The sequence below is a fragment of the Toxotes jaculatrix genome, chromosome 15, assembly GCF_017976425.1.
Source record: "Toxotes jaculatrix isolate fToxJac2 chromosome 15, fToxJac2.pri, whole genome shotgun sequence".
NCBI lineage: Eukaryota > Metazoa > Chordata > Actinopteri > Toxotidae > Toxotes > Toxotes jaculatrix.
Window position 1 is genome coordinate 19,841,009 of NC_054408.1, and position 13,710 is coordinate 19,854,718.

Consider the following 13,710-nt stretch of genomic DNA (forward strand, 5'->3'; position numbering starts at 1 on the left):
TGAGGTTTTTATTTACACATATATATATATATATATATATATATATATATATATATATATATATATATATATATATATATATATATATATATATATAAAAGACTGCCTGCTTCTAGAGTTTTGTTTTTCTTTTGACTGCACTAAAGATGTCAACTGATGATGTCATGATGAAAAACCGTCCCCGTTTATGGATCGGATGGCAACTATCACAGCAAGAACTGAACTGCTTCTGCTTAACCCTTTGTTGTGAATCCTCAATAATGGTCAGTGCCCCAATCCCCCCCCACCCCAAAACAGCTGCATCTGTAGTGGGTTTATTTTATTTTTTTGTTTTGTTTGGTGACTCCAGAGGTGCTCAGCGTTTGTCCACACTGGGTTTTTGAGAGCCACTGCTCCCCATTCTCCCTCTCCCCAGAGGCCTGTACTACAAAGCAAGTTCAACCTGTCCAGGATATCTTTTCATTACTTGGCTTCACCAAGCCTAACACTGGTCATCCTGGTTTTCCACTGGCTCAGTAAACCCTGTGTCTATTTACCTGACTACAAGCGCGTTCATGTGAAAGAGGTGGAGTAGTTCATTAAAAGCAACACAATCAGAACCATGAATAAAGTACTTAGTATGATATAAAAATAAATGATGATACGTGCAGGTAAATTCAGTTGTAGCGACTTGCAAAGGGGATATTCAACAAGGTCAAAACAGCATGATCACATGATCAGAAGGGAAAAGAAACACTGGAAAGAATTTACATTTAATGTAGTCAGGCTAAGGATATAGATGTAGATATCAGAGTAAAAGCATTCACACTGTCAGGAATTCTGTCGGGTTAAAGAATCTTTGTGCAATTAAAATGAAGCTATAACATTTATTATGTCGCTATTTATTTTATTTTATTGTTTATTATTTTTAGAAGCTCTGTATTAATAACAGTGGACACATGGAAAGCCTCGAACAGCAAAACGATTCATTCATTTAGAAAAATGTCTGATGCTCTTTCTTATTTATCACTTAACTGTAAACACATTTGTCCTTGTCAAGATCCTGTAGGAATGATGACTAGGTTTTTTCAGTGATCTGATTGGTCATGATGATCTGATCCTCTCGCGAGGCCACCCTGAAAACCCAGAGTTAAACCTGAACTTACCACACTAACCCTTAATCCTGCTTTGTAGTGCAGGCCTCAGTTGTCCGATGTGTGAAAACCTCCACCAACAAAAACCACAACCTTGCATGTACTACCGACACTGAAGCTGCACCTAGCATGATGACAAACTTTTAAAGGACTCGTGTAGAAAAAAAAATATAAAACAGCTAAAGATAGATATATAAAATGAAGAAAAAAGAATAAAAGAGTTCTTAGTTTACTTTTGCACATGGCTGGGATTCTTTCTTATCAAAGTCTGAGTGTTTTTTGTCTCTATCTGTGAAATGATAATATAAGTAAGGGATATAGAAGGACAAAGATGTTTGATGTTTGAAGTCCACGCATATTTATTGTATTTTGTGTGCACTGGATGAAGATTACATTCTATGACTTGTCATTTTTGTGGTTTCTGGCTGCGTTAACACACAGGTCTGGCCTACCAGGTAAGTTTAAAGCTTGGTTTTACAATCATAGCATCTTACCAGTCCTCCAATGTACATAATGGTAATGAATGGTATTATGGCTATAATATGACTAAAAAAGAAATCACGCATGCATGTTGCCCAGGGCCCTCATCTGTTCATACAAGACACACCTGAAAGGTTCACGGATGGTTCATCATGGATGTGATGGATCTTTGACCTGTAACAATTTGACAATTTGATTAAGAAATTACTTGTATCAATATTCAAATGCACCCTTTGCATATTGTCACCGTCTTTAGAGCCACTTCAGGATCCTGCCTCTTTGAGTAAAACATTCGTTTTTTACTTAATTAAACAAGTGATCACCCTGTTTGAAATATATGTTTTGAATAGACTTCCAGTGGTTGTCATATTCCATGTTGAGCAGAGTTGCTCGCTCACAGCAAACTTTTAGCAGACACAAATTGCAAACGTGTTTGGTGTCAATCAGACTCAAGGTGAGGCTGGATTAGTCAGACAGAAGCGTCTCATGCATTTTACTGCCGGTTTTAATCTTGAGCTCACACAAGGAGTAAAGTCAGGTTATCAAGTTTTCTGTGTGTGTGTGTGTGTGTGTGTGTGTGTGTGTGTGTGTGTGTGTGTGTGTGTGTGTAATGTGCGTGTGTTCACAGTACCTGTAAGGATCACTTTCTGTTTGTTTCACACTTTAAAGGAGCAAAAGCTTAGACATGATCACACACAATTTCATAAAACTAAGATCTTTAGTTGTTTATTAATCTGATACATGTCTGACAGAAAATCTGTACAAGTAAATATGACCTTGTGTTTAAGTAATGTTAACGCACGCATCACGTATACTGAGCACTGCCCTTAAGCAATCCTCCAATTCAGCCAACAAAGGAAGTTCTGAGAAAAGTGCAGAATTTTGAACAGGAGATATTGAAATCATGTAGAGTTTGTTGAGAATCTTTTCCGAACGGGGTGAAAGTGTGTTTGTGTTTGTGTCTGTTTCATATCCCTGCAGATCCTGCGATCAGATCAATAATAAATCACACATCAAGCTTTGCTTTAAACACTAAGCCCCCGTGCTCATAACTCTATTGACATGATGAAAGCTCATGAAAAAGCAGATTCAAACTGTCATGACAGGCGAACACAACCCAGACCAAAACATGTTAGAAACGCTCTGGTCTTCAATAATTCAAAACCCATCTGCTGAACCTTAACAGCCGCACCAATGTTTACACAAACATTAATATTATCATATCTATTAGGATACAAGCACAACATTTCAGACCTGAACAGCCTTTCCCCACTATAGCCAGCAGCCATATACTGTATGTCAAATATGCTTTGTGTAAAGTATTAGTGTCAAATATATACAGCAGTTTGTTTCAGTTTGCTTCATGTCTGGTTGGCGGAGTTAAAAGTTAAAAGTCATCTTTGTAAATGTGAAAAACATTATTGCCTCACACCATCTGAATTATTCTTATGATCTAACTAGTACAGTAACACATAGCAGGCTTAGAGATGACTCTGACTGAGTCAACTATTATTTCACCCTGGTCTGATTAAAAGTAAAAAGAGTATATGAGACAGATGACATCCTACAAATACTTCAGATGATGATTTGCCTTTTAAATCACATGTTCAGTCTACAGTCTTGGTTGTGGTGGTGGTGCCACCATTCTCTACTCTTCATTCTTTAGAGGTGGGGTATGTAGGGTTGGTGGGGTATGTAGGGTTGGCTGCCTCTGTCAGTTAGAAGAGACTTGCACTCCTAAGTCTGGAGGTTCCTAAATTAAACGTAACTATTCTTACTTATAAAAATATGCAAAGAATATATGAATATGAATATTTAAAGTATCCACTAATTTTACTGGAATATGGCCAACAACAATAGTAAACCAGAGAATTACTGTAAACAAACCACTCACAATAGAGTCTGAGTTAAACAGGAGTAACATACAGTACATGACACATAGAGCACATTGCATGAGACATAGATACAGTATATACATACAGTAGAGGATGGTGAAGCTGCCTGGCCCTCCAGTATGAGTGTGAGAGCGAGGGCAGCAGCTTGTGCCCCTGAGAGAAATGACAAATCATTAGCTCTGGTCCAGGGGTAAATGGGAGCCACACTCTTTCAAGGCCCACATTTCCATTTCAATTTTCTGCTCAACAGAGTTGATGTATGTGGCGAATCACATGGCAAGACCAGTCTCCACCTCAGCCGGCTCAAGCCTCCTGTTATTCACTGGCTAGAGTACCTCTGTGACCTTGTGTCTGTGTGTGTGTGTGAGAGGGAAAGAGTGTGTAGGTGCGTGTGTGTGTAAGTGTTTATCCAATGATCGCATCAAACCCACTGTCACTGAATCCAAGGCAAAGAGACAAGTGAGGAGTTTTTGGGTAGACATGTGATTATAAACAGTATAATTAAATCAATGTGTCCACTGAGGGGTAACACATTGAACATGAAGAAGTGAAGCGTTGACTAATTTATAAACTGGGCTGTACGTACAGAACACCTGGATGAAGATGGCCAGCAATATACCATTAAACAACAAAATGGCATGCTTACCCTCATGTGCTGAACCATTTGTACATGGATACAGCCCCGAACTGGCAGACCTGATTGCAAAAACGCCCATTGACAGGTACAGTAATGGAAAACTTTAGAGAAAGTTGTAGCCAGTAGCTCTGCAAGTTTAAGCAACTGTCTGGGGTAATTAAAAAAATATTCCTATTTAATAAAATAAGAAAATGCACAGAAAATAAATCCCAAACAATCCAGCCTGTCACTAAGTAAGAGAGAGAGAGACGTATAATGAGCTGCAGTGGGACAGACTGTAACAGATTCAGGCCATAGGTCTCTGCAATCATATCAACATAAATCATCATTGTTCAGCGGCCGAAAAAAAAAATGTTTTGATAAATTGTGATTTTGAAACATTTTATAAGCACAAGAAAAAGAAAAGTTTTACCTTAAGATAATTCATAGGGTGAAGGAAAACCAGCCATTACAGTTCCAGTGGCTTATACAGCATGTTGCAATAATAAATCTTTTAATTGGGGTGGCAGAGGTTTTTTTTTCCTTTCCTGTCTGTTTGTTTTTAATTTTATTTTAATTAAGTTTTTCTCTATCAACATATTTGAATGTGCTTTTAGTTGTTGGTAGTTACTGACTCCCATATGATCACAACCAATAACATTGGACTTTAATCTTGTATTGACTGAGTTTTCAAAATCAGCCAACAAGATGACACTCTACAGCGAAAATTAATTGACTCGACATCCACAGTCAGCTGGTAATTGCCTAACCATCTCTTTGGCACCGCAGTCGTAGTGATACATTGTAATTTACTTTGAGGTAATGCTAAGTGTCGCTGTGTGTGTGAGAGGAGTGTAGATAGGCTAAGTATGGAGAAGAAAGTGTCAAGAGGAAATGCTGATTGAGCTTATCTGTGAGCTCAGGCCTTCCTTTGTCAGAGCAGCTCCTTTCTGATGACGACTCTTTGAACCTGACAGAATAATTAAAAAGGAAGCAGGAAAAGCTGACATTTGCATTTTGACCTTTTTGATTTACGTGGCCAAAATTGCTCTCACTTTCCTCCACAGCACATTATAATATCATTCTGCCCATGTGTGTGAGGAGTGTGTGTGTGTGTGTGTGTGCAAAACTGTGCATATAAGTATGTGTTTAAGAGTGCCCGTGCGTAGGTGTACATAATGGTTCTATACGCACACAGGCGGTCTGTGTTTATGAGTGTGTGAGAAAGAATAAAAGAATAGATTTATGGCATATTACCCGGCCATCTCTTCATTAAGGAGCTGTTTCCCAGTAAGCGGACTCTATTTGAATAGCTAAATTGTCCAAGCAGTGTGCAAACTAGGACTAATAGCCCAGTGTCCTTGTCACAGACGGCCCCACAGCCAAAGTCAAACTGATGATCTTTGGGCCTGAGTGTGTGTGTTTGAGAGCATGTTCAGTAACAGTTTTCCTGTAAATTCAAGGCTTCCTGCTCATTATTTATGATGTATATTTTGGTGTGATTTCTTGTGGTGAAGCTGTTAAAGGACTACTTTTGAAAGTTAGAGCTAACCCCACGATAACTTGCAGGAAGGACGTTACTGCTATCACCCAGGCAATACTCACATATCCCCACATAAAACTAAGTTTATTCCTTTATTAGCCCCAGTGGGTCATATTTGTACTTTGATTTTTGTACAAATTTGACAAACAAGATATAACATGTCAATTTGTGAGCTCTAGGCAGATGTTATCTTCAGAGAGAGCAGGCTAACCTGCTGCTGGCTGTAGCTTCACGTGTGCTGTAGGACTCCAGATTGAGGACGGCTCACAATAAAACTGGAATTAAAAGTTTGTTAACATCTACAGTGATGACTGTCGGCTAAATAGTGACATAGTGACAAACATTTCTTTTGTCTAAAACAATATTAAAAGCACAGTATTAAATTAATTTTACCATTGTGTATACAAATGTTACTGATGCAAATAAGTTCAGTTTTAATGCTGGAGCTAACTTTTTTGAATGTGTTTGGACTGTGTCTCATAGTTTCTATGGTTTTATTATGCTGCTTCACTGCAAGAAAACAGATTGATCTTGAATCTGCAAATTAAATGATTCAGATGAAGATTTCTTGAACTTACAGTGATCCTTTCTCAGTGCAGGGGCGGAGTAAGATGCCTTTCCACAATAGTGCCCAGGGCACAGTACAATGAAGACCTAATAAAACTGTAAAACCTCGTAATGAAAGTTGAACACAGTAATTACAGTATGGTGAGAAAAGAGAGCTGAAATATTCTGAGATTTCATATTGTTCAGCCTTTTTTTAAAAAAATGTGTCATAAACACTTAACTGTGAATTACAGTGACGTCCACTACAGGTGCTCATGTTTACTTGCTGATATTTGTGCAGGTGGCTCTGGTGTTTGTGTGATAGTCTGTGCCAGTGAGTCAATATATTTATGTATAACAGAGGCATCAATCTTCTCATCATCAGCAAGAAAACAAATAAGCAACATTTCCCAAAATGTCAAACTACTCCTTTCAAACATTCACACAACTTTATGGGTTCTTCTTCTGTCTTTACTAAAATAGGACAAAATAAAAGCACCCACTTAAAGGCACATTCTAATTGTTGCAGGTCAAATTGTGGAGATACTGTTTCAAATGAGCACGTCAGTCAGTATCACCTCTTTCTCACTACGATTTGGAAACAGCCCAAATTATAACATCAGCAATGACCCAGAGAAAATTTTGTTAAAATGTGTGAGTTTATGAAACATACAGTATAAACATGTGTGCACACGTTTACTTATACCCATGTACAATTCACATTTTCCCCAGTGTTTTAGATGCGCATGCTTGTGGAGTATAAATGTGCATACACCCACTAGTTACATTACTGACCAACATCCCTTGCTGTCTTGTTAGTTATCTGTAAATACATTTTTCCCAATTTTTTTTCCCACCCATATTGAATTAATTTGTTAATTTGTTGTCAAGTAATTGTAGAGATACTTCATATTCCTAAAGCCATGTGACAGTGCTTTGGAGCCATGAAATGTTGGAAAGGATTTTGGAGGCAAAACACAGAGCACTGAAACGGCACCACAATGAGTCAGATAGGGAATTGTCAGGCCCTGCATATAGGAAATTCTGAGTAGAAAACACATTTGTTATAAACCCAGGAGTGTAAGCCTACGAAACCCAGTTCTGGAGGAAAATAAAAAGTTGGGGGGGAAATAGTTGAAAAATCTCAAGGGTTTCTGAAGAATCATCTTGGGCCCATCTGCAAGACAGATAACTGAAATACATGAGAGAAAAGCAGGCACACAATTGCTTCAGATGTCAGCACTGACTGTATAAAAGGAGAAAAAATTCCAACGGAACTGTGAATAATTTAATCATTTCTCAGTGATCAGTTCCTTCAGTAGATGTTAAGCAAAATTTGGAGGAATGATATATAAAAAATACTGAGGAATAAAACTTTCTGACCCATTTAAAATGTTTCTCTGTTTTCTGCTTTTCTCTGAATTCAAAGAAATGCAAAATAAATGGGTTTTCCGGATGCATCTTATTAATCGTAATAGGGTTTTGAGTGTATGTTGACACTGCTGCAAGCTTGCAAAACACTGACTTCTGCTGATATGTCTGTATCTTTCCACATCTTTTTCTTTGAAACGGTGAAGGCACAAGAATGCCCAAAACAGTGGAGCCGTAACAATTAAAAACAAGCTCATTAATCCTAGACAGCCCAAAAACTGCATCTTTGCTATTTATGGAAATGCAGCACGGGTCCATTCTGTCTTGGACTGAGTTCTTTACAGATGGTATTCCTGTGGTTGTCAGGGAGGACCATCTAACAAGAAAAACAGAAACTTTGTCCAGAAACTAAAGGTCAAGTAATAAATACATTTGTAAACAATATGAATCTTTCAAGCTTCAAGAAGAGAGGCTCATCTTATGACAGGTGTTTGATGATGTTTGAGAATATACAGTAGAATATTGTATTGTTCATGTGATGCAAGTGAAATCACTTGCATCGGAATGAATGCAGATTGAATGTGGATTGAATGTGTGAAGTATGTAATTACATACTGCATATTACCTTCACCAAACCCTGAACATAGTAAAGTATATGCAATTGATCAAATCCTACACAAAGAATCTCCCTCTCAACATGCATAACATTTAGAATAAATAGGATTTCAGTAGGAAAAGTCATTGACTACACAAGACTTTGGGCATTTATATTATACTGCCACCTGGTGGCAAAAACATCCCACTTTCTGTGAGACTGTATTCATTAGGTTTTCCAGTTATGATCCCAGGAGACTGAATTCTTTCCCTGTTGTTATCACATGGAAAAAAAACTCATTTTAACATAGCACATTTAATGGAGTCCATCGAATTCTTGTGGAAACCTGAACCCAGATTCTTGGAGGTCACACTCACTTGCAAAAGATATTTCCTGTGTGTCTTCCGCCACTGAACGGGTTCATTGTGTCCTTAATCTTTTTAAAAGGTCCACCCTTCAATTAAATGTGAATAGAAAGGGAGGACAACCACAGAAAGAGGACCAACAGGAGGAAAAAAGCTGAATTCTTTGAAAACTTTAAATCAAACAAACAAAAAATCTGTTTAAAGGAATAGTTTCCTTTATACGTGTCAAACAACTCCTTTAAAAACTCTGGGACAATACAGGCTTAAAAAACAGCATTTAAATTTGGTGTTGGTGAAGCATTTTGATTGTTAAAGAAAATTATATATGTTTTCTTGTTTTTAAATTCTAAAGTCGATCTGAAATTAAGTGTAACTATCTAAAAATCCAAAGGTTGTGCAACCTTCAAAACCCATAGGATTTGATTACTACAAATAACACAGCATATTTAAAAAAAGTATTCTTGACTTTCTGATAATTTATTTTGGTTTTATTGAGCTCTGAACAGCATGTAAATATTTCAGCGTTGATCCTTGAGCATGCAGCCGAGAATGACTGAAGGATGCAGAGACATCAGATGCTGGAGTGAGCTGAGCTTCAGAGTTCAGAGTGCAGCAGGACTTTGGCTTTCTTCATGTTTTTGGCCACTGTTGACAAAGAAAGGGCAATTGTGAATAAAATATGATTTTTTTTTTATCTATTGGATGTTGCCAGAACAAATTGTGCACATGGAGGTGTTGAAAATTACACAGTATTTCTAAAAGTAGTTAGAACAATGCAGCTGTAAAACCTCTCCCACCTACTCAGCTGTCCTCCGGCTCAAACCTAACATCCACATAAAGCCCACTGTTCTCTCAGTCACACCAGCCTCATAAATAACATCTGTCACTTCTGTCAAAATATTGAGAAAGGAAGTTGATGGTAAAGAACAGCTGGGGTTCAGTCTGTCTTCACACTGCTGACAGCGAAGGAGTGTAGCACCCTGTCCTCCTTCCTGTCATTAGAGTGGATGGTCACTCACGGTGTTCCATGTCACCAGGCTCGTAGGCATACACGCGGTTGCTGTACTTTCCTGCAATGTCCGTGCGCACGGTCATAGACGGGTCTGCAGAGAGACATGTCACACACACAGACAGCTGAGGAGAGTGATCAACATTATCTTACTGTCGGAACTGTTTTGTTGTCACTGCTGCTCATTTATCCAGATGCTTTGTGTTTCTGTCCTTTCTGTTTTGTCTTTAAAAAGAACTTGCAGTGAAATTATTTAAGGTGGGAGAGCAAGCAGTGAAAGAGAAAAATGAAAGAGAGAGGGTGAGGAAATTTGAAAGAGAGAAACAAACAAATTGAGGACAGGTGTCAATTACAGTGAAAGGTCCTGTGGTGTGTAGACTGGTTGTTAGGACTGAGTTAAAACAGAGCATCCAGTCCTACTTCCCCCAACACTTTCCACACCATCATTAAGAATACATAACTGCTGAGTCTGTTAGCCTTTATTCATTTCCTTCTCATCAGCACCATATCTGTGCCATTGATTATGCCTGAATCCCTTCTCTGCTAAAAGGACATAAAAACTACTGTGAGATTTTTAAAGAAATACACAAATCAGCCTCAGGCCAAAAAATACTTTGAAATATATTCTTATTTAGGCTGAAGATGGGTTGAGCACATCAGATAAGAGAATAACACCAGAAAATTAAAACAATCAGAAGATACAACAGGAAGTAAGTTTTGCCATTTGATTTGGCTAAATATTAAAGGACTGCAGGAGAAATAAATATTTTTGACTCACCAAAAAGCATTTTAAAAACTCCAAATTAAGATTAATAATGTAAATATTTACCAACAAAGAGTATTCTAGGAACATAGTAGCCATCAGGTGCCAGATTCTTGTCCGTAGTTTCATCCTGTAAAAAAACACATCATATAATGAGCCACATTTTGTAAAATAACTAGAACAAATGAAGTGGGAATATAGTATCTAGCAGATGGTTGTTTCTACATACTATTCTTTTTGTTCTCATAATTTTTAACCATATAAAGGTTATGCCTGATATTGTTACAGCATCCATTATTCACTTTAAGATGTTTGACTGATTACCAAAACACATCAGTTTAATAAAGATAATGCATATGGACTAATAGAATTCTACACTCAAAACCAAAATACTAGTTGAAAAATCAACTGTACAGCTTTTATCACAATGCCCCTTTAAAATATTTACTCAGGCATTCTGTCCTTGAGCACTGTAATTTAAATACATTTTAATACTGTATTGCAGTGGAAAAGAGTTTCTCCATACAACAGATCTTTAATTACCACCAAGTTGAGCATAATGAAATCCTCTTTGGCCATTTTCTGGATGGACCTTTCAGCGACAAATGCCTTCTTCAGTGCTGTTGAAACAATTCTGCTTAGTTTCATTATGACACTTAAGATCAGACCAAGAAAAAATCAAACAGGTATTGTAAATGTGAAAAAGGCATTTGCAAATATCACAGGTTGTGTCCATAAACTTCTGGCCCATGCTCTTAAACCTTTTTTCTTTTTGACTGTCACAGAGGATGCCGGTCAGGTTAGGAACAAATTTTATAAAGTGGGACCTACAGATGATCCATGGCTAGTTTTCTTGTCAGAGATTGCTCAGTATACGAAGCTCAATGACTTAAATTGTCCTCAAATAGTTTGGCTGAGCAGTGAATCAGACTGAGAAATGATCAGTATGTTGAAGCATTCCAAGGCAGGGTGTAAAATATTCAGCTTTTTTCCCTCAAACCTGGCAAAAGTCAAAAGTAAAAGCCAGACTTTGCCCTGTAGGTGGTCGTAGTTGTTTATGTGTCAAAACATGCTGGTGGAGACTTCCACTGAGCTTACTTCCAGGAAACCAGCTGAGTGATTTATGAATATAATTCTTAACTATTTCATTTCCTGCTTGGCAGATATTAAGGAATGTAACCATTCTTTTCTCCATGAAACCGAAGTCTGGGTGAGAAGGGCAGTGCAGGATGTGCAAACCTATATGTTTATATCCCAAGATTTTAATGAACCAGAGCTGCTGCAGTACCTTTACTGTATGGGCAGTCGTCTAGATGATGGATGACCATCAGAGGCTTCTGACTGTGAGAACCAAACCACAGAGAAACAAGTCATCACATTCCTCAGCACAATAAGTACAATGTTGGGTGTGAATGCAGTCTTGCGCAACATAATGCCTGAAAAATTAAAGTCCCCATACCAGATTTTAAATAAATAATGATTAGAAATAGAATAATTTGATATTATAGGACAGAAATTGAGCTTTATTCCATTAGAAGTGCACACAGAACTAGAACAGATGTAGTTCTGTATTGTGCTAGCATTCAGCATATAAAACAGGCATCTCACAGTATGTTTCTATTTTCATGGTTGCTTAGAAATCTGTCAGTGAACCATCATAGGTATCCATAATTTGTAAGCAGCAGTTTTAGGAGCTGAAAGTGTTTCCTGCGAGGTGTTAGTAATTCATATGTATGACATCTGTTAGACCCCGGCTTTGAAGATGCAACTATAGCAAAGAATTAAAGAACACAAACTGAGTCTGACCTGCTGACCATCTTTGATAGGCCCTCTTCATAACTTTTGACCCAGTTAATACCATCCCCCCATCCTGTAGAGAAAAAATGTGATGGAGTCAGTAATAATATGCCTTATAATACATAAGGCTCTATGGTTTCATTATATTAACTGAGTCCCTTCTCAACAGTTTATTTGTGTGTCTTGTGACACAAAATCAAACTAACAGCTGTGAATTCTATTTGCTAATAATTCCTGAGAATTAAACTACAATCATGCATGCTTAAATGAAGGAGCATCACCCACCTTTTGACAGGGACTGAGGCTTCACTTTTTTCAGTTTTTTCTGGTCTCCGGCACCGGCACAGATACCAAAGAACAAAGCAAGCAAGACCCAGCGAAGCATCACTTCCAGTCCAGTTGAGAGAACTGCAGTGACAGTAGGCAGTGAGATGTTCTTTTGGAGGATATTTTGATTTCTGGCCCACTGCAATCTTGCTAACAGCACACTTTACACGTATCTTATGTTCATATTTTCCTCTGTTGTGCTGACTTGCCAAACACGCTTGACAAGGCAGGAATACAAACGAATGTATGTACAGTAACAATGTTAGAGGAGCAGTTAAGAAAGACACATTGTCTTCATAGTAAATCTGCACTCAGAATCATTATGTGCTCCAGCTGCTACCAATGTTATAATTTTTTTGAGCTGAAATTCCTGACATATTAATCACATGCTTTTGGTATGAAAATAAAAATACAAAGCTTTTACTTCTTTTCTTACTTTTTTGGTACTGTATTGTTAACAACTGATATAATACATCACTGTACCATTAACTTTAAAAAGCATCAGTGTCACAATGTAATTTTAAAACAATCACTTAAAATCTCTGGAACTCTGAATTATACACAGCATTTCCAGTAACAAGCTTTTAACTCTATAGGAGGCACCAAGCTATTATGAAAAGCAATATATTATTTTTACACAAAAAGTATTTCATAATTCAGATATTTCTGTCACACATAGTAGTTGTCTTACCTTGACAGCAAGAGGCAACAAGTATCTGTTCTCACCCCTCAATATGCCTTCTCTTTTGTCAGATGTTTCTTTCAACTGAACTTGCCAAACAGGTATATCAAAGTAGCGTGCTATAAATAAAGGAGACAAATCACTCTCTTGGACACAGACATAGTGAAATTGCTATGACACCTGAAGAGTGATATAGGCTGCTGAGGTGGCAATCATTGTACATCAGCTTTTTACAAGGGCTCTCACAGTATGTGGTTTAAAAAAATAATTAAATAAAATAAATCATAGCACTGATATGGAGGGCCATCTCTTAAATTCCATTCATGCTCAATTTCAGTTGTAAACAATGCATCGTTTGTATGCTATGAAAAGGGGGTGTAGTGAGAGTATGTCCAACATGTTTGCAAGACACTGCCACACACCCAGTACCTCAAACATTTCTTTAACCTTAGCCTAAACTACTATTGATCCTCTCAACAAATGGATTGCCTAACGCCATGTGACAGTCTTCTGAGGAGTTCAGACAAAAGATAATGCCATTTTTATTTATTTATTACTCAATTGGCTTCATTCAAAGTGCAGGAAACA

The 13,710-nt window shown here is 37.6% G+C and overlaps 1 protein-coding gene across 1 annotated transcript; it reads right to left on the bottom strand.

Moving 5' to 3' along the window:
* Positions 1-9,010: 9,010 nt before the first annotated feature.
* agr1 (anterior gradient 1) lies at positions 9,011-13,212 on the bottom strand. Its single transcript, XM_041056385.1, has 8 exons — positions 13,132-13,212; positions 12,399-12,521; positions 12,123-12,186; positions 11,605-11,657; positions 10,860-10,936; positions 10,383-10,446; positions 9,564-9,647; positions 9,011-9,189 (listed from the first exon to the last, which is right to left on the bottom strand). Exons 2-8 carry the CDS (start codon positions 12,496-12,498, stop codon positions 9,140-9,142), a joined length of 492 nt encoding a protein of 163 aa, XP_040912319.1. The 5' UTR covers positions 12,499-12,521; positions 13,132-13,212; the 3' UTR covers positions 9,011-9,139.
* Positions 13,213-13,710: the final 498 nt, after the last annotated feature.